The 27,572-nt window shown below is 48.0% G+C and overlaps 1 protein-coding gene across 6 annotated transcripts in view; it reads left to right on the top strand.

The window, feature by feature from the left end:
• LIMS1 (LIM zinc finger domain containing 1) overlaps window positions 1-27,572 on the top strand; it is a 97,185-nt gene that overhangs the window by 32,247 nt on the left and 37,366 nt on the right. The window contains exon 1 of one of the 6 annotated variants that reach the window (XM_005662320.3): window positions 17,997-19,535. The exons of 4 other annotated variants lie outside the window; for them this stretch is intronic. In XM_005662320.3, coding sequence (XP_005662377.1) covers window positions 19,423-19,535 — 113 coding nt within the window. In that variant the 5' untranslated portion in view covers window positions 17,997-19,422. Of the gene's footprint in view, window positions 1-17,996; window positions 19,536-27,572 lie in introns of those variants that run through there. One more of the 6 variants, XM_005662321.3, reaches the window with a different exon arrangement.

Raw genomic sequence — 27,572 nt, 5'->3', positions numbered from 1 at the left:
TTGCCCAGTGGGGCCGTATGTGCAGAGGGCCTAAGTGGGGTAAGAATCCAGCGGCAGTGGCTTAGGTCACTGTGGAGGTGAGGGTTAGATCCCCAGCCCAGCTCAGTGGATTAAAGGATCTGGCATTGCCACAGCTGTGGCTTGGATTCAATCTTTGGCTCAGGAACTGCCATATGCAGTGGGTACGGCCATAAAATAAAAACAAAAGCAAACCCCAGGAGCTCCCGTCTCGTGGCTCAATGGAAAGAAATCTGACTAGCATTCATGAGGACGCTATCTACTGGCCTCGCTTAGTAGGTTAAGGATCTGATGTTGCCTTGAGCTGTGGGGTAGGTCACAGACACGGCTCAGCTCTGGTGTTGCTGTGGCTGTGGTGTAGGCTGGCAGCTACAGCTCCAATTCAACCCCTAACCTGGGAACTTCCATGTGCCGCGGGAGTGGCCGTAAAAAGACCAAAACCCCAAAGACATTGTCGAAACATGCAAGTAATAGGTCTGGTACTTGCCTTTGGCCTTTCTAATTAACAGCTCTTTGCTCCCTGCTGCAAAGGGCAGTGGTGCAGCCCTTACTTCCTGTGGGTGTGTATTTAATTATGGAATGTGTGTAAAAGCTACCTTATGTGGTATGGGTCTCACAGCAAGAGCGGGTGAGGAAGGGAGGCCTCTGTTTGGACAGAAAATATTAACAATGTTGGTAATGTTTAGTGCCGTGGAGTTTATGGTCCTGCAGAGACTTTGTCTATAAAAGCCCTTAGTAATGCTTTTTGGCATTTTATTACATTATGTATTTTTAACTCCAGTGCTGTCGAGTGTCTTAACACAAACCAAAAAATGTGTCCTGTTAAACACTGTGGTTAGTGAACTTTCACCTTGCCATGGTGAGAACAAACACCACAACTAGTGGAGGAGCTGCTCTTACTCATTAAACGGGGTAACTGTTTAAAAAGCGGCCACTTTTAAAGGAAACTTAATGCACCAAGTCTCCATTTGTAAACCACTTATTATTAAGAGGTGATGGTTCACCCCTAAAGATCTTATGCCTTGCACATGATTTGCCTTACACAGTGAATTTCCTTAAAGATTCAAATGTGTTTATGAAAGTGTTTCTATTACAGCTGATCTTCAGGAACATGAACATACCACCCTGTGGTCCAGGGTGGGGTGATGGATAAGGGAGTTTCTTATATATTTATGTTTATGTTATGCATATGTCTGTATAATACAAACATACATAATCATGACATACAGAACAGCTATAGTGATCAGGAGAAGAGACTTATCTTTTTCAGGGAACAAGAAGAAGTGAAAAAGGGTGATCACTGATCACTTTCCTCTGGCCTTTCAGTTAATAAAGCCGGTACATGCCCTAGTTTGCAGCCAAAGGCACCCTGATGGCTCAAAAAATAAAGAACAGGATGCTGGAAACACACACACTTGGGGTGTCAGGATGCAGCAGAGAGCAAAAGGGTTAGCCCATCATGCATGCGGTCAGGGTCACGTTGCGGGTCACCCAGAGGAGGGGCCCTGGCAGTTCTTGGGAATGGCGAGTGGGGACGATGTGTGGGGACGGGGCGTGGGGCTAGTGTGTGGGGAGTGGCTCCCTGGGGTGCATGTGGGGTGGGAGAGCTGAGCCTGGCTGAGGAGATGAGGGCGTTTCACACTCAGAAGCAGCAGGGGAGTTCCCGTTGTGGCACAGTAGAAATGAATCCGACTAGTATCCATGAGGACGTGGGTTTGATCCCTGGCCTTGCTCAGTGGGTTGGAGATCTGGCATTTCTGTGAGCTGTGGTGTAGGTCATAGATGTGGCTCGGATCCCACATTGCTATGGCTGTGGTGTAGGCCAGCAGCCGTATCCCTGGTTTGACCCATAGCCTGGGAACTTCCATATGTTGTGGGTCCTAAAAAGCCAAAAAAAAAAGCCAAAAAAGGGAAAAAAGGAGCAGGAAGGGCTCTTCAAGGCATTTGGTTACAGCAGGAGGAGGGTTTGCTTCTCTGGTCAGAATCCCCATCACTGACCTCCATCTCCCAGAACAACATGGTTCGAGAGGCTTGTAGGCTCTGGGCCCTGCCCTGGCCCTCTGCCGACTGGTGCCCTGTCCTTCCCGCCAGCCCTTGAGGCCCTGAAGCCAGCGAGGCATTGTCTCCCAGTCACCTGTTTCCCTGGCTCAGACCTTTGAGAGCTCAGTGTTGAATGAAGGAGAGAAATCCAGACGGCGTCCAGTGTGGGGGGTAGTGGCAGTGATAGTGTGAAGTCTGGGGGACTTGGCAGAGAAGTGGTGTGACAGCACTGCAGTGCTGGGAGGCGGGGGAGCCCCAGGAAAGTGGTGTCCCTGAGTCCCTCATCCAGTGATGGTGACTGGTCTGCTCCATGCTCGTGCTACACTGGATTCTGGGGATGTAGGGATCACTGGGGACGGTCCCAGCTGGTGGGACTGGGTGTCCTTCGATGTGGGCTCAGAGGATCTCTGTGACAGGGCCTTGGACCCCAGCCTTGGCAGGGCTGGGAGGAAGTCTTCTGTCTTGTAGGCATTTCCTGATGTCAGCAGCTCCGAGGGTTCCCAGAGAAAAGACAGCGCCTTTAAGGGAACTTTAACCAGTATTTTTAGTTTTTTGTGGGTTTTTTTTTTTTTTTTGTCTTTTAACTTTTTAGGGCCACACCTGCGGCATATGGAGGTTCCCAGGCTAGGGGTCTAATCGGAGCTACAGCTACTGGCCTACGCCACAGCCACAGCAACGCCAGATCCTTAACCCACTGAGCGAGGCCAGGGATTGAACCTGCAACCTCATGGTTTGTAGTTGGATTCGTTTCCGCTTCACCAAGACGGGAACTCCTAGTTTTGTTTTTTAAAGCAGCAGCCCTGTATGAGCTTGAATTAAGTCTTGCCCCAGAGTTCTTAGCAGTATATTGATCCATCCACTCAACTTCAGAAGGCAGATGATTAGGGTCTGGGCTCCTCTCACGACCTCTTGTCTGGTTTGTAAAATCGAGGACAGGTTGTAGTTGTGTGTTGCCGTCATTTCTGAGGCACGGTTAATCGTCTGCCTAACGGAGATGTTGGTGTTCTGCGGAGTGAGTGCCTGAGCTGCAGGCGGTGACTTGTAGGAAAAGCACTTTATACACCAGACGGCGGCGTTCTTGGGGAAATCGCGGGCTCTAACTCCTGATGAGTGTTTGGGAGACGGTATATAGGGTGTGAAAAATCGAAAAATCAATTTACCCAGTCTTCTTGGGGGAGAGAAGGGGCAGACATGCCCTTAGCATATATCTATAGGGCTTACAAATTATGCCTGAAGGAAGCTTCTTTGCCACTGGAAAGAAGCTCATTTGCAGCCAGGGAAGGTGTTGGACACCTTCTTGGGTCCAGCTGTTGCAAGTCTTTCCTGTCACGTAATCGACCGGCTCGGGGCCGATAAGGAGACTGCTTTCCTCTCACATTTATCCATCGAGCCTGTTTTTCCTACAAACACTGTGCTGTCGTTGAAAGAACACGGGTTTACAGCTACCAGACTTGGGTTCGAATCTTATTTCTGCCGCTTATATGATTCTGAACCCATTGTTTAATATCCAAGTGTCAGATTCTCCATCTGTCAATGGCAATTTACCTCATCTCTGGGTAATGAGGATTAATTCATATAATGTGTGTAAAAGGAGTCTCAGTTGATTTTTGGTGAGATCCAGATGGCCAACAAAGTCGACCTTTTGTTGTGCTGAAATACATCTAACACAACACTCGTCATTTGAAGCATTTCTACGTATAAAATTTAGTGGCATTAACTCTACTGACAGTATTGTACCACCAGCACCACTGTCATTTACCCCAGACAGATACTGTGCAGCTTTGAGCCTTAATTTTGTTCCACCTCCAGCCCTGACCACTTCTAACCCACTTCCTGTGTCTGTGAACTTGCCTCTTGTGTGTGTCTTTGTGAGTGGGATCACACAGCCTGTGACTCTCTCTGTCTGGCTTCTCCCACTTAGCAGGACGAATTTGCCTCTGAAGGGGCTTCTGGGGAAATCCTGCAGGATCAGCTTCCTTTCCTGTCCCTACCTCCGCCCCCTGCTTTCTCAGAGAAGCTGCTTTTCACTCCCTGTAATCCTGATTGGCCTGGTCAGTAATTAAAACCACTATTCCGTTTGACTTTACTTCCGAGACCATAAAGGTCTTCATCCATCATGTACCTGATGAGACTCTGGTGGTAAAAGAAGGATGTTTCCACATGCCTTGGGAGGCTGGAGCGTGCTCATGGGAAACAGCTACAAGCATAACGGAGCTGCATGTATATTGAGGCGGTAGCACTGCGTCAGTAATAACAGTCCTGAGGAGAACATGACCGGCAGCCAGAATTTTGAAGTTAATTGTAGTGACTTGTTAATTCGTGGACTAGTGAGAGGAAGTGGGAGGATACGGCAGACAAACGGGCAGGCTGGGCAGGCCGGGCAGGCAGCTATGGGAGGGGACGGCCTTGCCTGGAAGCTCCCCAGACACCTTGCCTGTAAGGGCGAGTTCCAGAGAACTCGTTAGAGTTGGGGGAGGGACGGAAAAAAGAGGGTTGGAATCCAGACGCTGATGACTAAATGAGCTGTGTCCACAGGATCTCTAAGACCTTAAAGAGAGGGAAGTAACATTTACTGAGAGTGCTCTTCATGTTGCTAATTGTGGAAACACTTTTCTTTGATTTTAGCCCCTTGGCAGCAGGCAGGGGAGGTTCATGTGGGGGTCTGAGCTGCAAGGAGGCCCTGCTGGTGAGGGAGGGCAGGTCCCAGGCCCACTGCTGCCCAGCCACGCCATCACGGTGGAAGGATTCACAGTCCTCAGGATTGGGGGACCTGAGGGGGCTACATTCTTTTTTCTCTTTTTTTCTTTTTCTTTTTCTCTTTTGTTGGCTGCCCTGTGGCATATGGAGTTCCCGGGCCAGGGGTCAAAGCCAAGCTGCAGCTGCAATCTGTGCCATGGCTGTGGCAACACCGGATCCTTTAACCCACTGCCCTGGGCCAGCGATCAAACCTGCATCCTGGCGCTGCAGAGACCCTGCCAATCCCATGGCACCACAGTGGGACCTCCCTGGGCCACATTCTTGTTTCCAGAATCAAGGGCTTCTAATATTATCTAGAATGGTGCCATCCATAACATGTGATGTGAGACATGGCAGTTATGTGCCTTCAACTTTCCTAATAGCCACAGTAGTGCAAGAGAAACAGGTGAAATTAGTTTTAATAATAATATTTGATTTGGATTTTCCATCATGGCTCAGTGGAAACAAATCTGACTAGTATCCATGAAGACACGAGTTCGACCCCTGGACTTACTCAGTGGGTCAAGGATCTGGTGTTGCCGTGAGCTCTGGTGTAGGTCACAGATGCGACTCGGATCTGGCATTTCTATGATTGTGGCATAGGCCAGTGGCTGCAGCTCGGATTCGACCCCTAACCTGGGAAGCTCCATATGCCACGGGTGCAGTGCGGTCCTGAAAGAAAAAAGACAAATAATAATATTTGATTTAACTCAAAATGCCAAATTCTTGTCATGTCCAAACTCTACACATCCCGTAGTCATAGGAACAATTTTTGGGATATTTTACATGTTTCGACAACTAAATCTCCGGAATCCCATGTGTATTTTACACTTAAATCCCGTCTCAATTCAAACTCACCTCAATTAAATTGCTGGATGGGCAAATAGCTCCCTAATTAGACAGCATAAACCTCAGGAAGAGGTACTGAGACTCATCCTGAACATCAAAGGTGGAGGCTGTGATTAAAGCCACTGGGCATGGAGTTCCCGTTGTGGCACAGTGGTTAACGAATCCGACTAGGAACCATGAGGTTGCGGGTTTGGTCCCTGCCCTTGCTCAGTGGGTTAACGATCCAGCGTTGCCGTGAGCTGTGGTGTAGGTTGCAGACGCGGCTTGGTTCCAGTGTTGCTGTGGCTCTGGCATAGGCTGGTGGCTGCAGCTCCGATTAGACCCCTAGCCTGGGAACCTCCATATGCTGAGGGAGCGGCCCAAGAAAAGGCAAAAAGACAAAAAAAAAAAAAAAAAAAAAAAAAAAAGCCACTGGGCAAGAGAGCAGCTTTGCTCAGGATGGAAGGTGCCGTTGGTAGAAGGCAGGACATCATGTGTATGGGGACATTACTGCTTGTGCAGAGCAGTGAAGTCATAGGACCTCTGTCAGCACCAGCAGCAGCTGTGGCCTTGACTGCTAGATGCTGAACCATATTTGGGTGAGGAGGACATTCTTCGCAGATGTACTGGCCGTAACCAAGGGAAACCACAGCCCTGAGTGTCTCTCGGGTGCTGTGGCAGAGTCTTTTCTCCCAAACCCCTAATGCCTTTTTCAGATGTGGAGCTGAAACGTCTGCTAAGGAAGTGATGTGAGCACAGCGCCTTCTGTGGGCATCTCCACAGCCCCCAACTCCACTTGGACCAAGATAAGTGATAGTGCAGGCTTCCCTTCCAGCAAAGCAGAAATTATTTTTAAATGTTCTTGGCATTTCCCCTTTATCCTTTTCTTCCTGTGATTCTGCCTACTTGGTTATCTTTGTCCTACTTAACATCTTTCAGTCTTTTTCTTTTTTCTTTCTTTCTTTTCTTTTTTTTTTTTTAATGTCTTTCAGTCTATCTCCACCACACTCAGTCTGCTCTTTTTTATATTGTAGCTGATTTACAGTGTTCTGTCAGTTTCTGCTATTCGGCAAAGTGACCCAGTCATATATATATATGTACATATATATATATATATATATATATATTCTTTTTCTCAAATTATCTTCCGTCATGTTCCATCACAAGTGACTAGATATAGTTCCCGGTGCTAAACAGCAGGATCTCATTGCTTATCCCCTCCAAATGCACTAGTTTGCATCTACTAACCCCAAACTCCCAGTCCATCTGCTCTGTTCTTGTTGTCGAGCCGTATGAGTTCTCTACAGATTCTCAATATTAACTCCTTATCAAATGTATGATTTGCAGGTATTTTCCTCCCATTCTGCAGATTGCCTTTTCACTTTGCAGGTTGCATCCTTGATGCGCAGAAGTTTTCGATGTGATGTCACTCCCATTTGTCTCTTTTTGCTTTTGTTGCCTGTGCTTTGGTTGGTGTCCTATCCAATAAATCATGACTTAAGCTAATGCAAAGTCTCCCCCTACGTTTTCTTCTAAGAGGTCTTGGTTTTGTTTTGTTTTGTTTTGAGCTATTTGGAGTTAGTCCCTGATTATGGTATGAGGTTAAGAGTCCAGCTTCATTCTTTCACATGTGGATTTGCATTTTCCTACCACCATTTGTTGTAATGACTGTGCTGTCCCCTTTGGGTGGTAGTGGCACTCTTGTCAAAAATTATTGGACCAGGAGTTCCTGTCGTGGTGCAGTGGTTGACAAATCCGACTAGGAATCATGAGGTTGCGGGTTCGATCCCTGCCCTTGCTCAGTGGGTTAAGGATCTGGTGTTGCCCTGAGCTGTGGTGTAGGTTGCAGACGCAGCTCGGATCCCGAGTTGCTGTGGCTCTGGCGTAGGCTGGCAGCTATAGCTCCGATTAGACCCTTAGCCTGGGAACCTCCATATGCCGTGGGAGCGGCCCTAGAAAAGGCTTTTTTTTTGGACCCCCCCCCAAAAAAAATTATTGGACCAGGAGTTTGGGATTAGCAGATGCAAACTGTAACATTCAGAATGGATAAGCAGTGAGGTCCTGCTGTGCAGCACAGGGAACTCTATCCATTCTCCTGGGATAGACCATGACAGAATGTGTGAAAAAAAATGTGTGTGTGTATATATATATGACTAAGTCTCTTTGCTGTACAGCAGAAATTGACACAACACTGTAAACCACCTATACTTTAAAAAAAAAAAAAAAAGAAGACTGGGGAGTTCCCATCGTGGCTCAGTGGCAACAAACCCGACTAGTGTCCATGATCCCTGGCCTCTATTAGTGGGTTAAGGATCCGGTGTTGTCGTGAGCTGTGGTATAGGCTGGTAGCTATAGCTCCAATTCAGCCCCTAGCTGGGGATCTTCCAAGTGCTGGAATAAACTAATAAATTAATTAATTAAAGTTAACAGACACTAGTGGCCGGATCACAACCCTCTCTTTAAGTATTTCTGCTTGTTTGGGGGGAAAATTAATCTTACTGAACCTCAATTCCTAAGCCCAGAAAAGGATCCTCAAACGCAGCCTTTTTTGTCCACCCGCCGGGTTCTGTTGCAGGCTGTGGGTCTAGAGTGGACTCTTCCTGGAGGGGCGGAGGGTCTGGTTGTGGAGGCAGGAGAGCACCCTGCCCCCGCTTCTCTGTCTTTGTCAGCCCTGCCTCTCAGTCTTCAGGTGTCCCTGCTGTGCCCTGGCTCAGCCAGGTGGGAAGACCCGGAGTTCTCTCAGTCCACAGTTGTGAAGATGAATTTTATGGTGTTACTTTAGGTGGTTGTATCCATGGTACCGTCATTTGGAGGCGATGAGGTCCTAGATGAGAGCAGATGGGGCTGTGAGCTGAGAGACCCCCTTAGAAAGCTGAGCTTCCTGTAAAATGATTGCCTAACAAATGGGCGGGTTAGGTCTCCTGTCCTGTGTCCCTGGTGGGCATGTGCACAGAGGGCGTGGAGGAAAGAGGCAGGAGACATGGAGGTCTCTGGTGGCACAGCAAGTTAAGGGTCTGATGTTATTACTGCTGTGGCTCAGGTCGCTGCTATGGTGTGGGTTTGATCTCTGGCCCAGGAACCTCCACATAGCGTGAGTGCAGCCAAAAAAAAAAAAAAAGAAAAAAATAAATATGCACAGAAGCATATTTTCTTATAACATCAGGGGTTCATGCCCCCAGCCCCCTCCACAACACATGATCATCCTGGTGGCTGCATATCTGAGGTCTTTTTTAGAAGGCTTCTATTAAATAGAACAGTTAAAACACAAATCTTTTTTTTTTTTTTTTTTAGGGCCTCACCCATGGCATATGGAGGTTCCCGGGCTAGGGGTCTAATTGGAGCTGTAGCCCCTGGCCTACACCACAGTTCACAGCAACGCTGGATCCTTAACCCACTGAGCGAGGCCAGGGATTAAACCCGAAACCTCATGGTTCCTAGTCGGATTAATTTCCGCTGCGCCACGATGGGAACCAAAACTCGAATTTTTGATGACTGCATGAGCAGCAAATTCACTAGCACAGACCAGGTCCAATATTTCTAACAGGTTCATATTTGAGTGTGTGTGTGAGAGAGAGAAACAGAAACACACACAGGCCTTGTCTCTCCACCCCCACAACCGGAATTTCTTTGTGCACATTTCTTTTTTTGTCCTTTTTCCATGTTGCAAACAGAAATACTGTTCTTTTAGAAGCTTTCTCTCATGTGTTCTACAGATTAAATTCTAAACTTTCTTAGGTGTCCTGTTTTTCGGGATAATTATCACCAGCTCTGGGTACCTGTCTTAGGCTGTGCTCGTCACCTCTGACTTTACCTCAAGACCTGCTGTGTAGAAATCTGGCCCAAGACCCTCCACCTAGTCAAGTTCACAATAAACTAAAATATCTACTTTGGCCAAATTTTTTAGTTTTTAAATGGACTTTTTTTCATCAAGTGGTCTTAGAATGTGATTTGAGGGGCAAAGAAAGCTTTCTGCTGAAGAATACCCTCCACTGTGGGTTTTGTTTCCATATTACTGGTCAAAATAATGAAGGTAAAAATAACAATAATGACAGTAAGTGTTAGTGAAGATGTTTGGGAGGAATTAGAGTTTCCACCCTTAACATTTTACACTTGTTTGTCAGATTTATTTTTCTTAACCACAGCTTTAATAGAATTGAAGGAAATTCTATGACTTACTCGTTGAGGAAGGAAGAGTTGACTGGTACTATATTTAGAAGGTGCAGTGGGGCAGCTGGGCATTAGCATTTGCAGGCTCAGGTCAGCGGTGATAAAACCCTATTAGGAATTCTGCGTGGGATGAAGTCCTGATTGTCGGGCACTGGGAATTCGGGAGGTGGGATCCTGAGGGAGAGAGGAGGGTGTGTGGTTCCCCGAGCACAGCAGTCCTTTGCCCACCCCCCTCCAGCTGAGGGTTGTCCTACAGGTCGAGGCCCTGGCCAGGCCTGTGGGTGGGGGTCAGAGTCTGTCCTCGTGCTGTCCTTTAGGCCAGCGCTGGCACCGTTGCAGGCTCAGGGTCTATTTTCCTGCTGTGAGCCCTGGTCCTCCGAAGGCTTGGTTGTGGATCTTTGGAGCATTCACTTTAGGAAAGTGGTGTTTGATATTTTGCTTGAGGAGTCTTAGCATCTCATAAAGAAAAACGTGTGTGCTCATGGCTTTACGGTAAGTGGTGTTTTGAGTGAGTTTTTCAGATGTGATTCAGCCTGCAGGCCAAATGTAGCCCACAGCCTGTAAGCAAAGAATGGTTTTGACATTTTTAAATGGTTGGGGAAAAAAAAAAAAAAAAGGAAGATATGCAAATGATATGGAAATCGGATGTCAATGTCTGGGACACACAGCCCACAGTGGTTTGCTGTTGCCCATGGGCTGCAGAGCCCAAGGCCTTGGTAGGAACAGTCCGCTGACCTTGCTGCGGGGGGAGGGGATACTTAGCAGCTTTGACACTGTTCATTGTTGTCAGATTTTAGACCTTACTGCATCCAGACTGTTTCCCTCCCAAATTAGATGAGGTTCTGGAAATGACAGGGTAGGAACGCAGTTACGTCCGCAGCCGTCCTTGCTTGATGACCATCCTCATGAGAGGATTTTGGGGATCAGCAGTAACTAGCATCCTTCCTCTCTGTCCTGGAGGAACACTGGAGACCTATTGGAGCCGCCCCAGCAGCAGGTGGACGAGTCTGGGGGCTGTGCCCACATTCCTTGCTGGTCAGCAATGGGAGGCTCTGCCAAGTAAGAGCAGTTCACCCCCGGAGAGGTTTAGTTTGGGGCTTTGGGGGGTGGTGATTTATGTTATTCTTTTTGTAATGAAATTCCACTGTTTGTCGAGTTCCCTGTCTCATGCGCCTCAACAGGATGCAGCTGCCAGGTGTGCCTGCACTGGGCTTGGTGGAGGTGCAGGTGGAGACCCCACGGTCATTTCTGGAGGATGCCGCTCAGCTGCAGCAGGGTAGGGGGTGGGGGAAGCAGACGCCCGTGGGCAGGGGGCACTCCTTGCTGTCGTGAGCTCCTTGCTGTCGAAGCAGACTTTGAGATCAACACAGCAGAGGAGTTCCCACTGTGGCTCTGCGGTAATGAACCCTACTAGCATCGATGAGGATGCAGGTTCGATCCCTGGCCTCGCTCAGTGGGTTAAGGATCCTGCATTGCGGTGAGCTGTGGTGTAGGTCACAGATGCAGCTCTGATCCCCAGTTGCTGTGGCTGTGGTGTAGGCTGGCAGCTGTAGCTCTCATTCGACCCCAGCCTGGGAACCTCCATATGCCCTCAAAAAACAAAAACAAATAATCCCACAAGACAGAGCTCGTACCACCTGAAGTGTTGGAGGGACCCTGGAGCATAAAGAGCGTGAAGGGCTCAGAGAAGAGGCTTGGCTGCCGAGGCCTGAGCACCAGGTCCCCATGCAGCAAACCCATTGCTTGCGTGACGCCCGGACGTCCACCAGCCAATCTCTCACCAGGTCCAGACCCACAGAGGACATGCTGGTGTCTGATTTTCACATCAGCTCTAATGCACGTTAATGACAACTCCCAAGATGCAGCCACTTTGGATAAACTGACAAAACTGGGTTGCTGCTGGGCTTCAGAACTTAAGGTCAAACTTGTAAGATTTCTTACAAATTTATTTTATTGAAGTTTAGTTGATTTAAAGGATTGTGTTAATATCTGCTGTACAGCAAAGTGTTTTAATCATACATATATCTATTCTTTTTCATATTCCTTTTTTAACTGAAGTAGGTGAACTTGATTTACAATGTATTAGTTTCAAGTGTACAGCACAGTGATTTAGTTATACATATTACATATTCTTTTACAGGTTTCTCAGGTTTTTTTCCATATAGGTTATTAGAAAATATTGACTGTAGTTTCCTGTGCTATACAGTAGGTCCTTGTTGTTTACTTTGTATATAGTCATGTGTATATGTTAACCAAAACTCCTAATTTATCCTCCCCCCCCCGCCCCGCTTCCCTTTTGGTAACCATGAGTTTGTTTTCTGTGTCTGTGAGTCTCTTTCTGTTTTGCAAATAACTTCATTTGTATCTCCCTCTCTCTTTTTTTTTTTTTAGATTCCACATGTAAGTGATATAAGATATTTATCTTTCTCTGTCTGACTCACTTCACTTAGTATAATGTCTATGTTGCCGCAGATGGCATTATTTCGTTCTTTTTTATGGCTGAGTAGTGTTCCATTGTGTATATATACCACCATATCTTCTCAATCCACTCATCTGTTGATGGAATTTAGGTTGGTTGTTTCCATGTCTTGGCTGTTGTGCATAGTGCTGCAGTGAACATAGGTGAGTGCATCTTTTTCTTTTTTTTTTTCTTTTTAGGGCCACACCCACAGCATATGGAAGTTCCCAGGATAGGGATTGAATCAGAGCTGCAGCTGCTGCCAGAGATGCTGACTTGACTTTTTTTTTTTTCTTTCTCTTCTTTCTTTTTAGGGCCACACCCACAGCATATGGAAATTCTCAGGGTAGGGTTTGAATCAGAGCTATAGCTGCTGGCCTACACCACAGCTCACAGCAACGCCAGATCCTTAACCCACTGATCGAGGCCAGGGATCAAACCTGTGTCCTTGTGGATACTAGTCAGATTGGTTTCTGCTGAGCCAGGACGGGAACTCTGCATGTATCTTTTTGAATGAATGCTTTGTCCAGATATATGCCCAGGAGCGGGACTGCTGGATCACATGGTAGTTCTATATTTAGTTTTCTGAGGAACCACCATACTGTTTTCCATACTGGTTGTACCAATTTATATTCCCACCAACAGTGTAGGTGTGTTCCCTTTTCTCTGCACCCTCTCCAGCATTTATTGTCTGTAGACTTTTTGATGATGTCCATTCTGGCTGGTGTAAAGTGGTACCTCATAGTAGTTTTGATTCACATTTCTCTAATAATTAGCGATGCCGAGCATCTTTTCATGTACTTTTTTGCCATCTGTATGTCCTCTTTGGAGAAATGTCTATGTAGATCTTCTGCCCATTGTGATTGTTTGATTTTTTTAATATTGAGCTGAATGAGCTGTTTGTATATTTTGGAAATTAATCCCTTGTCAGTTGCATCTTTTGCAAATATTTTCTATTCTGTAGGTTGTCTTTTTGTTTTGTTTATGATCTCCTTTGTTGTGCAAAAGCTTTTAAGTTTAATTAGGCCCCATTTATTTGTTTTTGTTTTTATTTCCATTACTCTAGGAGGTGGATCCCGTAAGATAGTACCACTACTTATGTCAAAAAAATGTTCTGCCTGTGTTTTCCTCCAAGACTGTTATAGTATCTGGTCCTAGATTTAGGTCTTTAATCCATTTTGAGTTTGTTTTTGTATATGGCATTTTATCAACACAGAGAAAATGCTTACCAAATAAGATTAATTAACCTGCCGTTACCTCACATAATTGCCAGTTATATGGTGAGATCATAAAAACTCAATTCTTGTGAGGAACTTTCAAGAATATAGTACGGTCTCATTAGTTACTGTCACCAGGCTGTACTTCACATCCCCAAACTCATGCATCTGATAACTGGGACTTGGTACCCTGTGACCAACATCTCCCTTTTCCCCCACTCTCAGTCCCTGGCAACCACCATTCTACTGTTTCTATGATTTTAATTATTTTAATTTCCACACATAAGTGAAATTGTATAGTATTTGTCTCTGGGATTTATTTCACTTCGTGTGAGGCCCTAAAGGTCCATGCATGTTGTTGCAAATGGCAGGATTTCCTTCTTTTTTATGGCTGAGTAATATTCCCCTGTATGTGGGTGTCTGTGATTTTTTATCTGTCCACCCATTGATGAACACTTAGGTTGTTTCCATGTCTTTTTTTAAATTTTTTTGCTTTTTAGGCCCGCACCTGAGGCATATGGAAGTTCCCAGGTTAGGGGTTGAATCAGAGCTACAGCTGCTGGCCTACACCACAGCCACAGCAGCATCAGATCCAAGCTGAGTCTGTGACCTACATCACAGCTCACGGCAACACTGGATCTTTAAGCCACTGAGCGAGGCCAGGGATCGAACCTGTGTCCTCATGGATATTGGATTCATTTCCACTGAGCCATGATGGAAACTCCCACAGATAGTTTTTTGAGAGAATGATTTCATTTCTTTCTAATACAGACCCCAAGGTGCAATCGCTGGTCATCTGGTAGTTCTAGTTTATTTTTCCACAGTGGCCACACCAATTTACGTTCCCACCAGCAGTGCAATGGGGGCTCCCATTTTTCCACATCCTCACCAACATTTGGTATTTCTTGTCTTTTTGGTAATAGCATTTTTGACAGGTTTGAAGTGATATCTCATTGTCGCTTGATTTGCATTTCCCTGATGATTAGTGGTGTTGAGATTTTTTGTGTACCTGTTGGTCATCTGTATGTCTTTGGAAAAATGTCTGTTCAGGCCCTGTGCTCATTTTTTTTTCTCGTGCCCGTTTTTTAATCAGATTGGTTTATTTGCTGTTGAGTTGTATGAATTCTTTTACATTTTACATTTTTGATATTAACCCTGTATTAGATATGTGATTTGCAAATATCTTCTCACATTCCATAGATTGCCTTTTCATTTTTTATTGTTTCTTTTGCTGGGCAAAAGCTTTTCAGTTTGACGTAGTGCCACTTCTTGAATTTTGCTTTTGTTGCTTGTGCTTTTTGTGTTATATACAAAAAAAAAAATAATAATTTGCCAGGACCGATGTCAAGTTGCTTTTCTTTTATGTTTTCTTCTAAGAGTTTTATAGTTTCAGGTCTTAACATGTCTAAGTCCTTAATCCATTTCGAGTTAATTTTTGTGAGTGGTATAGGATAGGGGTCCAATTTCATTCTTTTGCACCTAGAGTCATGTTTTATGTCCTCTGTTTTATGAAGCATTATTTAGAAGTGATAAGCGAGGCTTTTAATATTGGTCACGTATCAAGTGGTTACACTCAGGCTTTTGCTGGGGGTTACATTGTGCTTGAGAATTTACAATGCCCCTTTTAAACTCTTTCTCTGAAAGCTGGGCACATGTAATACCATGAGGAGCCACACGATGGCAGAAGTGGTGCTTTGAAAACGTGTGGATTCAGGCACCTGCTCTGAACCTTTGTCCCATAAGAAAAGAAGAAAGTGTAGCCTTTAACAGAAGGAGCCTCCAAATACCCATCACCCACCTGAAAAGAAACATTACAAATGCAGCTGAATCTCAGTACACTTTCCTGTTCTGCTGATTTTCCCTCCTCCTGCCTTTCCTCTGGGAGGAAACCCCCTCCATTCGGTGTTTTCGTCCTCACTCATCTTTACCCTTTTATTACATGCTTGTGTATTCTTAACAGTGTGTGCGGTTGTTGTAGGTTTTACGGTGTGTGCTTTTTGCTACTGTGCAGGTGCTGCTTTCACTCAGTGTTGTTTCTGCGCTTGATTCCTGGGTGTTCAGGCAGCCTGAGTGAGGGACGCCCCTTTTGTAGGTGTTAGTGCTCCCCCAACGGGCTCAGGCTCCTTTACGGCCACTTTACAGTCCCGGAGCTGGGGGCACGTGTCCGCATTCAGGCCCCTGCTGCTGTTCGACAACGCACTTGGTCTCAAGAGAACCTGTTTTCATTAGAATCATTTGCCTTTTCCCTGAACTCTTGGAACCAAGTCCTCACATGCACCCTGAGGGGAAGGGGCAGCCGCCGAGGAGTCCGGGAATCCAGAGGTGATGGCAGAGGTCAGCAGGGAGCTCTTGTGAAATAGTATCTGCCTGGGGCACCGCCAGGTCATCGCCGAGGGGGGGCTGGGTGCCGCCTGAAATGGGAGCAGAGTCCCCCGCGTGTCTGAGGGTCTCTAAGGTGGAGGCTGGGCTGGAGGTCAGCCTGCGGACAAGAGGACTGGGAAGCCCCAACCCTCCCTGTCCAGTGACTTCAGCCAGGAGCGGGCATTTAGAGAAGAAAGAGCCGGCTGTGTGATGGCGATGGCGCAAGGCTGCGATGATCAGAGCTCAGGTCCGGGGAGAGAATGGCAGTCAGGACGGATGAGAACAGCCATCTTCAGGTTCAAGAGCAGCTGCCGCCCTGGGAATGGGTGGGGCGCCCCAAGATCTCTGTGAACCGTTGCTCCTTGAGGTGAAGGGTGGGGACAGGGTCCCTCGGAACTTTATCAGGTGGGAGCACCATCTCCAGAGCCTGTGTGTAAGGCTGCAGGACAGCACTTGGACCCTGCCCCTCGGATGCTGGGACCCTTGTTTGAAGTTCAAAACTCACTGTAAATAGGCCTGACCTGCAATCCAGGCACAGTTGAGGTGGACAGCTTGGTTTCCATGGGAAGGTGTGAAAGTAGAATCTGATCCTGCCCATATGTTACCTGCTATCCCCTCCGCGCAAACGCTCGGAAACTCTGTGTGAGGGGCTGCCAGCCCAGGACTCTCAGTGCCCAGGGCAGGGAGTGGGGGGGCTCTCTTTCCTCACTGTCCCTGTGTCAGTGAGTAAACCCTGGTTAAAAGACCTTTGCCCAGAGCCCCAGGATTTAATTTCACGCTGTGGTGACAATTTCAATGAACATAAGCATCAGTTTGCTGCGGCTGGCTCCTAGCCGTCAGCCCAGCCATTTTAAAAGTCAAAGGGCAAGAATTGTTTTAGAGAACTTTTTTTTTTCCTGTTCACTTCCTTTTAACCTCAGATTCATCAAATACAGGATTCCTCCTACACCATTAGGTGTTTCCTGTCTTGTCAACCTTACTCATTTCCAGGCTCCTTTTACTTGTCACCAGGCTGTGCTATTCTTTTAAAAGCTCTCCTTAAAAAAGCAAGCTCTCTTATTTACATTTTCCTATAAGAACAAGTCATAGTCAGTGTTGAGCCTTTTGTGTTCACTGTGGCTATAGTCAATCTGAATTTTATTCATTAGACCTCTATTCTGTTTTTTTTTTTTTTTTTTTGCTATTTCTTGGGCCGCTCCCGTGGCATATGGAGGTTCCCAGGCTAGGGGTCTAATCGGAGCTGTGGCCGCCAGCCTACGCCAGAGCCACAGCAACGCGGGATCCAAGCCATGTCTGCAACCTACACCACAGCTCACGGCAACACCGGATCGTTAACCCACTGAGCAAGGGCAGGGACCGAACCCGCAACCTCATGGTTCCTAGTCGGATTCGTTAACCACTGCGCCACGACGGGAACTCCTCTATTCTGTTTTTTTGTTTGTTTTGTCTTTTTAGGGCTGCACCCATGGCATGTGGAAATTCCCAGGCTAGGGGTCAAATTGGAGCTGCAGCTACCAGCCTACACCACAGTGACAGCAATGCTGGATCCCCTACCCACCAAGCAAGGCCGGGGCTTGAACCTGCATCCTCATGGATAGTAGTTGGGTTTGTTACTACTGAGTCATGATGAGAACTCCAAGCATCTATTCTGTTTTGATGCCTACAGTTAAAAATAAAGATGGGTGCTTGTTTCTCTGTGTTTTTTCTCCTGTCATGACAAAAATGTAAGAATTAGACACTAGGAATCTTGATTGTATATGTTTCTATTTCTACAAACTTTACAAACTTCTTTTGCCTTTTTTGTTTGTTTGTTTGTTTTTTAGGGCTGTGCTATGGCATATGGAGGTTCCTGGGCTAGGGGTTGAATCAGAGCTACAACTACCGGCCTGCGTCACAGACACAGCCATGCAAGATCTGAACCTCGTCTTCAACCTCCACCACAGCTCACAGCAACACCAGATCCTTAACCCAGTGAGTGAGGCCGGGGATTCAAACCCACGTTCTCATGGATACTGGTTGGGTTGGTGACCCGCTGAACCACAATGGGAACTCCCTAAACTTTTCTGCATCTTATGTCTCAGTGGGATCTTAGAGTTCTGTACAAAAGGTATGTGTAAATGTTCTAAACTATTCCTATTAATTTTTGAAGGGGCAGGATATTCAAAGTCAGAAGGTATAAATCAATGCCTTGTAGAAAAGCTGTCTTCTGTTGCTGTTCCTGGCCTCAAGCTCCCGATGTTACCAGTTTTCTGTGGATCATTCCAGAGAAAGAGATAGATCCGTCACTTGATTTTTTTTTTCCCTTTTATTTTACGTTTCATCACTGAGTAAATCTAGTGTGGTAAAAAAATTAGTCATTTTTCCCTGTTTTCATTAAGACTGTACTTTGTGATGGCTGCCTGTGAGAAGCTGTGCTTCACTGGGGCAGTGTAGCCAGCCCTGCATCCCCCCCTGCATCCCAAGTGAAGAGTGAGACCCAGGCCCCTTTCTTGGGGGATACCTAATTATGGGAGTTGATAATACAGGTCCTTCCAGGGAGGGGAATGTATTAATTCCTTAACTCTCAGTGTAAACTGGATTTCAGACCTGTTTTTTGTGCTGTTGTCCTTGAGGGAATTCTGGGGAGGAAGAAGCTGACTCAGAGGGAAATTGCCAGAACTGGAACCACAAACCAACCCTCGGCTCCCAGCAGCCTGTGTGGGACGTGGGGACTTGTGTTGAGAGGGGCAGAATCACACCCTCTGCTGCACCAGGGTCCTAGGAGCTGGGTGACAAGGACATGCCCCTGTTATCTGTCCTCCGTTCTTCAAACACTCACCCACACCCCACAAACCAAGCCTTCCCCCGACTAGCTTCACCCCGTGTTTTGACATGCAGGAAGCATGCCACCTCCCTGCACACCTTTGGGGACCGTGTCCCCACTCAAGGGACGCCCAGAGTGGCGGTTGTGGGTGTAGAAAATCGCTGAGTGAGGGCTGGTAGGAGAACCCGCCTTCCTTTACATTATGAATTTTTGAGTAACATTTCACGGGGACGGGGGCGGAGGAAGACACTTCCTTCCTTTCTAAAGAGGATAGAGAGAGAGTAGAGCATTGGAGGGAGGCCCTGGCTCTGCCTTGAGAACTGTGCCTTTTTTTTTTTTTTTTTTTTTTTTTTTTTGGTTTGTTTTAAGGAAAACCCCCGAAGAGCTCCTGATGACCAGGCACTTGTTTAAACCGGCAGCCGCGTGTGGAGCGTGGATGAATTTCCTGGCAAATAGAGCAGGGTAGAGCCCTTCTCCAGTCATGACCTTAGTGGAGCTTTCGAGCCCACTTTTGATTCAGAATGATGCTGTGCGGGAGCCAGTGTGATTACTCATAACAGCTGGGTTCTGCTTATTGGTCAACACGTGAGCCCAGGTTCCCCCCCACCCCCCAGGTGCAGGGCGCCGAGATAAGCGCGCTGCCGAGGGAGGAGGAGGCCGCCGGGGAAGCAGGAAGCGGCGCCGGCCGCCGCCCCGGGCCTCTCCGTGGGCCAGGTGTGCGCCAGGGGCCGTCCCTAGCCCTGGTGGCCACACGCTAGCGCCGAGTTCCGAGGGTCCGATCGAGGGTCGGGAGCATGGCGGCCTTGCAGCTGAAAGAGCTCTCGCAGTCCGGGCTCTACCGCAGGAGGCGGGACCGGCCCGACAGCCTGGGGCTTGGCGGGCTGGGGCTGCGGGAGGAGGCGCTCAGGTGAGTGGAGCCCGCGGGCACGGCGGGGCTGGGACCCTGAGCTTCCCGGAACCTGACGTCCTGCGGGCAGCTCCCCGGACGGGCAGCCTGGCCAAGTCTGTACGTTTAAAACTGCCAGCAGCTGATTTTCCCTTAATCAAAAGATGCCCTGGTGGGACTCAACTGGGACGCAGCTCTAAGGGATCTTCCTTCGCTTTTGGGGGTGACGGTGGCTGGTGGTGTTTGGGGGTGGGGGCAGGAGCATCTTTGTTATGGAAATGGATCTCACAAAGGAAGGCAGAGCAGCTTCCCAAGGTAACCTGGCAGGGAAGGACTTCAGAAGTTTGGAGCCTTTCTAACTGAAGAGGTTGGGGTTTACCGTTTCCAAAGTTAATTTGCCTAAAATGAAACAATTGTAGTTTTCGTTACAGCTGTTGAGGTTTGGTGTTTTTTTTTTTTTTTTTTTTTAAATTTGAGGTTCTGAGAAGTCCCTGTGCCTTTAAGCTATTGGTTAAACTGCAGTGGCGGGTGTGGGGACCCTTCCCTGTTACCTGTGCTGGGGGCACGTTGGAGCCTGTGTGGGCCCCTGATTCCCAAGTTTGTCCCACTGAGATGGTGCAAGGAATGTGTCTGTGGCATACTCTTGCTCTTTCGCCTATAAATTCATTTTTAGGGTTTATTTTAAATCATCTATTTGAATTTAACAGGGAAGATGTTGACAAGGAGGCACTTTAAACTTGCACATGTCTGCACGTTTACTACAGGAACTGTACCGTGGGACAGAGACATTTCTTTGAAAATTCTCAACTCTTTCCTGCTGTTTGACAAGAACAGTAGCGTTAAAGGCCTGGTATTGATACCAGCGTTATTAGAATTTCTCCCCCTCATAGTCACCTGTCCCTCGGCTACACTCGGTGTATCAGCTCTGACTTGACTGGGTTAAAGAGAATTAAAGCTCCGTGTTTGCTTTCTTGTGCGTTGTGAGCTTTGCATTCTTGAGCTTTAGTGGGAATGCTGGGCCCCCTTGCTGCCCAGGTGGGTGGGTGGGATCGACCCCTGAAACCGACTCCAGTCTGCTCTCAATCCAAGAGTGAAAAGTTACCAAAGACAAGTTTTAACGTCAGATGTGGAGTCCGGAGTAATTTTTAAAAATATATGTAATAGGATGTTTGGGACCAGCCATTTTTGCGTATTTTCAGACAGTAGCAGAAGTGCCTGTGGACAAGCCTGTGTCTGCCCCAGAAGGTGGGTATTTCTGCAGTCTCAATGGGCTTTGAAACAGCTGGATTGATTTCTTCCGTGTGGAGTTTAAATTCCAGGTGGAGCGTCTCATTCCTCAGGAATATCACTTGTTCCGGGGGTTAAGGTGACTTACCTTCCTATTGTCCTGGCATATCGATCCCTTGGCAATAGAAGGGACTTAGGCTTGTTGTGCCCAGTACAGAGAAGAGGACTGTGGGCTCTGCCAGGAAGAGGGTACTTTGTATCAATTTGAAGGGGTAGGGTCTTCCTAGTTTTCAGGAGAGCTATTTCTAGTATGAAATCAGGTTCCTCAGCTAAGGGAGCCAGCAGATGGGGACTTGGAGATCAGATGCATGTAGCTAGGGCCACGGGGTCAAGCAGGTAACCTTGATGACCTCAGGTGGCCCCTCTTTACAATGAGGATGAAAATCACCACTGTCATCAAGCACCATTTATTATCTCATAAAACCGACTTAGGGACCAGGGCATCACTGTCCCAAGTGGAGCCCTCTGTGTGCCATGGCCACGCAGCATCGGGCACCTGCTGTGCGCTGAGAAGAGGCTGGAAGGGATGGGACTCAGGCCGTCCAGTACCCCTGGGTCTGCACACCTAGATGCAGGAGCAGTGGTCACAGCAGGTGTTCCTCCCACGGGCCGTCCCCCGGCTGAGTCCCCATGACATCAGACACACCTCCTGCTGCCCAGCGTCACGCACTCACACTGACTCCTCCTCACCGGCACTGTGTTCTGGCGAGTTTACAGATTCTAGCAGAAAACATCCCGAGATGACGGTTGTGCTCACGTTTCTCTTGGGTTTTCACTGAAAACTGCCCTGACACAGAAGATAAGTGTTTAAGGAGCACACGAGAGTCATGAAAATGCTTCCAGCTTCAAACCTGAAACTGTGAAACAGATGCTCATGTGAAGCCGGCCTCTGTGAAAGGCACCGGCCATCTTGGTTTGGTTTTGCTGTAATAAACACAGCCTGGAGCTCATCCTCCTTGTGCTCAGCCCCTCGCTCTGCACTTGTGTGCTTGGTCTCTGGCTTTCTCACCACAGGGGTGTCCCCTGGGGCCTTGTCTTAGCTTCAGTTCCAGAATGTGTCCTGATGCTTGGCTGGACCCTGATGAGCCTGAGACGCACCTGGAGGGCACCTTCCTTGGTGAAGGTGATCATGTGGGCTGTGTGCAGATGGGTGGCATCACCTCCCTGGGGACCAGACAGCCTGACCTTCCCACCGCAGCCATAGCCTCCTTCATGGAAGCTGTCACCCTTCGCACCCATGGACTTAGAGAATGTCCCTCACCCCTTCAAGGGCTGGACCTCTTCTTCCCGAGGTGCATGGTGCCCAGAAACCCCACCTGTGACACTCATACCTGTGTCCTTGGCTGTTCTCTCTTGAGTCGGGGGGCTGGGGGCCCAAACGTGGTGTTTTTTAAGGAAACCTAAACTATCCACACACCCCCCCCAAAGTTCTCAAAGTCACCTTGGCTCAGCCCCAGACACACGAGATCTGTAAGTAACTACCTGGGGACACCTCAGATGCTGTGTCTTTGCTGCCTGGGCAGAAAGGTAGTTGACGTGACCCTGAGGCCTTGTCTGCCTGTTTCTGGCTGGCCCACGAGCTTAGGATGGATTTGATATTTTTCAAATGGTTGAGGAAAAAATGAAAAGACTTATTTCATGACATAGGACACTTAAACCCAGTGCCTTAAAAAAGTGTTACCGGCACAGAGTGTACTCATTTGTCACCATGGCCCCAGGTGGGCTCCCACGTGGTGACCGAGCCATGCTGTGGGCACAGATGGGTGGCTCCCTGGGCTCAGACAAGGGACCCTGGGCCTTTCCCTCTGTCTTTGCCTCTGCCTCCACCCCACCCCTTACCTCCCCATTGTGCTTATCACATCTGGGAGAAGCGAGTGTGCATCAGATGCGGCCTCTGGGTTTGTGGCCCTCAGTGGGGTCCAGGGGCGGAAACCTGCTGTGTGTGCCTGCTGCATGCAGCCCAGTGGAGAGGGCTGGCCGACCAGGAGTTGCTAAGAAAGACCACCTTTCGGTGCTGGTTGTTACGTAGCCTTGGAGGCCCTGCCTTTTTCGGTGATTAGCACCCACTTCAAGCAGTACCCTTGTCAGCCCTTGTTGGCTGGGCTGTGGGGGAACCTGCTGGGCCCACAGAGAGCAGAAGGCCCTGAGGCCGTGGAAGGGCCCCTCCCCACCTGGCTCAGCGTCAGGTGGGTGGGCCCTGAGCCCTTCAAACCCATCTGCTGTTGCCGATCACCTTGGATGAACAACCAGCCTTTGTATTTCAGTTTTATAAATATAGACTGTTAGGAGTTCCCCTCATGGCTCAGTGGTTAATGAACCTGACTAGGAACCAGGAGGATGTGGGTTCGATCCCCGGCCTTGTTCAGTGGGATCAGTGTTGCCATGAGCTGTTGGTGTAGGTCGCAGACGCAGTTCGGATCCCATGTGGCTGTGGCTGTGGTGTAGGCCAGTGGCTACAGCTCCAATTTGACCCCTAGCCTGGGAACTTCCACATGCTGCGGGTGTGGCCCTAAAAAGCAAAAAAAAAAAAGGGAAATATAGACCTGTTAGACAGTTAGGAAGAGAAGACTGCAGCTTTGCCCTTTAACCTTCCCCACAGTGAGCACATCTAGTAACATATGTTTCTTCTCTTTGGTACAGGGAAGTGTGAGTTGGGCTGTGTTGCTCTTTGAAAGGTGGTAGTGCTTTTGATCCCTGAGAAACAGCAGCGAGCGATGGCTTCAAGCAAGGCCTTAATTCTCTGCTTGGGAATTGAACCTTCGGCAGCCTGGATAAAAAACAGAAATCCCAGCAACTAGACTAACTAGAGGCTAGAAGCAAAACTGCCTTGATTCTTGTTCCCTTGTTGAAAGCAAGAATATTTCATGGAGGCAAAGACTGTGAAAAACAGTATAAGGTTTACGTATTTATTTATTTTGGTTTTTTCCAGGGCCGCCCCCCTGCATATGGAGGTTCCCAGGCTAGGGGTCGAATCGGAGCTATAGCTACCAGCCTACACCACAGCTCACAGCTATGCTGGATCTTTAACTCACTGAACAAGGCCAGGAATCATGGATACTAGTTGGGTTCGTTACTGCTGAGCCACAATGGGAACTCCCCAGAGAGGTGATTTAAATCACTTAAATAGGACTTTTTCTGGTTCTTTTTCTTCCTTTGGCCAATCGTCTTGTTTCATTTCTCACACCTGACACAGGACCCTCCCCAGTATGCATGTGCAAAGGTAGATTCCAGAGCAAAGATGCTGGGATGGTATCAGGACTTATTATGGCCTGGTGCCCCCTCCCTTTCAGACCCGTAGGAGTCTTACTGAGCATGTGTAATTGGGGAGGTCGCCTTGATCCCAGGAGTGATCGAATGGTCATCTTTCACTCTGGCAGAGCTCGCTTCTGCCATTAACTTTCTCCTTGAAGCATCAAAGAGAAGTGAGGCCCAAGTTACTCAGCCTGACAAGTCCCAGCGGTTCTCAGCCCAGGGGCCCAGCTACCTGCTCCCTCACTTTGTCATGTGTGTTTAAGGGTGTAATTCACATACACACACAAACACACACAAATACTATTCAGCCCCAAGAGAGGAGGCCAGCGTGCTGGTCCTCACACTGAGGATGGACCCCGGCAGCATTGTGCCAAGCGAAGTGAGCCGGACAGAGGAAGCCACGCCATGTTTGTTCTCTGATCTGCGGAATCTCAAAACAGTAGGATGGAGGCTCCAGAGGTGGGCCTCCCTGGGCCTGGTGCCCGCCACGCCAAAGGATTGAAACTACACTGGCTTCAGGTGCCTCTTTTAGTCCAGGTTGCACTCCTTTGCTGTCCTTGCCCGACGGGCCGGCACCACCCAGGGACGGTCTCCTGAAGCGTGGATCACGACACGACCGTCTGGCTCCTTGGTAGCTCCTGGGCTTCTCTTCTAAGGGGATTGCTTTCCTGCCATCACCTAAAGTATTTCCACACAGTTGGGGATGTGCTGAAATCAAAAGGCGTGTTCATGGAGTTGCCATTGTGGCTCAGTAGATTATGAACCCAACTAGTACCCATGAGGATATGGGTTTGATCCCTGGCCTTGCTCAGTAAGCTATAGATCCCATGTTGTTGCGGCTGTGGTGTAGGCTGGCAGCTGCAGCTCTGATTCGACCCCTAGCCTGGGAACCTCCATATGCGGCAGGTGTGGTTGTAAAAAGAAAAAAAAAAAAAATAGTGTTTGTGCTTAAAATTAGCACGTTGAAGGGGTAGTGGCTGAGGCCCCTGCTCTGTCTGTGTCTGAGCTTCTCAGAGATGCTTGGGAGTGAACCTCAGCCCCAGAAAGTCAGTTTGTAAATCTGCTATCATCACCCATATAATTTCTAAATGATTTACTCTGACAACTAAATGCCAAGATTGTAATAATTATAATTGCTTTCCTATTGGTTAAGGAAAAAAAAAAACAACTTGAAGTATCAGGTACTATCACTTATAAAAACAACAAAAAATCAGTAGACTAAAATATGTGCTTTACCCAGGTTATTTTGGATAGAAGCTATCGAAATGCAACAGTTCTACTTATTTTCTGTATGTTTCTATATCCTGGAAGCTCAGCCACTTAACTCTGTGTCTGTGTAACCCAGTGGCCATTCTATGATTAAAACAATCTTTAGACATGAATAGCCTCTACAGAAAAATCTGCTTTTAGAAGTAATCATGAAATAGGTTCCCCACATGTCAAGCAGTGGTCACATTCACTTCCTGAATCTGCTGTAACAAGCACACATACCGGGACGCTTCAAATGACAGAGACCTACTGCCTGGCATTTCTGAAGACCCCAGGCCAGAAATCATGAGTGCACTTGCTCCCTGTGATATAGCTGTGGGGGCCCCATCCTGCCCCCTCCTTCTCTGCTGTCTGTCCCCACCGACGGGTTGGGCTCTGGCTCAGGGCAACTCCCTGCCTGGCCTGGTGGACAAATGGCTGTGTCCCCACCTTGGCTGTGTCCTCGAATTGCTTTGTCCACATGTGGCTATGTCCCTCTTAGCTATGTCCCCCCCAGCTGTGTCCTCCCTGCCCCTAGCTGTGTCCCCTCCGCTGTGTCCCCCCCTTGGCTGTGTCCCCCCCGGGCTGTGTCCCTGTGTAGCTGTGTCCCCCCCTCAGCTGTTGCCCCCCCAGCTGTTGCCACCCCAGCTGTGTCCCCAAATGGCTATGTCCACGTTCGGCTGTATCCCTCTCGGCTATGTTCCCCCCTCAGCTGTGTCCCCCCGGGCTCTGTTCCTGTGTGACTATGTCCTTGCTGGGCTGTGTCCCCATGGGGCTACGTCCCCATGTGACTCTGTCCTCCCCCGGCTGTCCCCCCCCCCAGCATCGTCCTTTGTGTGTCTTTTCCCTCCTCTTCCTAGAAGGATACCAGCTGTGTGGGAGGAGGACCCACCCTGCTCCAGTGTGGGCTCAACTTGTACTTTAATTTCATCAGCAAAGACTCTATTTCCAAGTAAGGTCATGTTCAGGGTCAGGACTAAAGCATATCTTTTTGGGGGCAGAATTCCACCCAGAGCAGTGGTTTTTTTCCCTGCAGTTGTGTGTGAAGATTAGGGATAAAGTCAGTGTGCAGTTTTTTAAGAAATAGCTTTGAGGTGAAACTAATGAGCCTCAGTAGGTGCTCAGTTGAAGGTGCAGCTGGGTCAGTTTTGACACCACATGCAGTGACACTCTCGCCACAGTCAAGGTCTTGGGCGTTCTCGTCCCGAAGTCCTCTCCTGTATCTGTAACCCTCCACCTACTGTTGATCACTCTGGATGGGTTTTCCCTTTTAGAGTTGTGTATAAATGGAATCATCCAGTAATGATTTTCCGTGCTTTAACTCAGCACAGTTATTTTAAGGTTCGTCCGTGTCGCAGGAGTCCGTATTATTCATTTTACTGCTGAGTCGGCTTCCATTACTGTGTTGGTAGCCCACTGAGTGGTGTCCAGCTCTCGGCCATTTCGGGTGAAGCTGCGTGAACATTCTAGTACAAGTCCTGTGCTTTTGTTTTTTGGGCTGGGGCGGCTGGGTTGTTGGGTGGGTCCACACTGAATTTGGGGGGAAATGGCTAAACTGCTTTCCAAAGAGGCTATACTGCTTTCTGTTCCTGAAGCAGTGGTTGAAGTGTCCATGCTTTCCCACATCCTCAGCAACACTTGGTAAATTTCCTCCAGCTCTAGCCATGGGGGCAGCGGTACTGATACCTCCTTGTGGCTTTATTTGTGTTTCCCTGATAACTCATGAAGTTGAGTATCATTTCACGTGGTCATTTGTAGTCTTTATATCTTCTCTGGCAACATGTCTCTTGGGGTTTTTGCCCACTTTGTATTGAGTTGTTTCTTACATTACTTAGTTGAAACAATGCTTTATGTATTCTAGACACAAGTCCATGGTCAGAGATGTATTTTGCAAGTGTCTCCTCCCTGTCTGTGGCTTCTGTTTCTCATTTTTATAAATGTCTTTTTTTTTTTTTTTTTTTTGCTCTTTAGGGCCACACTGCAGCATATGGAGATTCCCAGGCTAGGGGTCGAATCAGAGCTACAGCTGCTGGCCTACACCAGATCCAAGCCATGTCTGCGGCCTACACCACAGTTCATTGCAACACAGATCCTTAACGTGAGGCCAGGGATCAAACCAACATCTTCATGGATGCTAGTCAGACCCATTTCCCCTGTGTCACGACGGGAACTCCAATATAAAGATCTTTTGAAAAGTGAGGATTCTTAAAAATTTTGGGCTTGTTGATCTTTTTCTCTTACATAAAGTTTGTGCTTTTTGTGTCCTCTTTA

This window comes from Sus scrofa, chromosome 3 (genome assembly GCF_000003025.6).
Source record: "Sus scrofa isolate TJ Tabasco breed Duroc chromosome 3, Sscrofa11.1, whole genome shotgun sequence".
NCBI lineage: Eukaryota > Metazoa > Chordata > Mammalia > Artiodactyla > Suidae > Sus > Sus scrofa.
The sequence above is the reverse complement of the archived record's forward strand: the minus strand, read 5'-3'. Positions and strand labels throughout refer to the sequence as shown.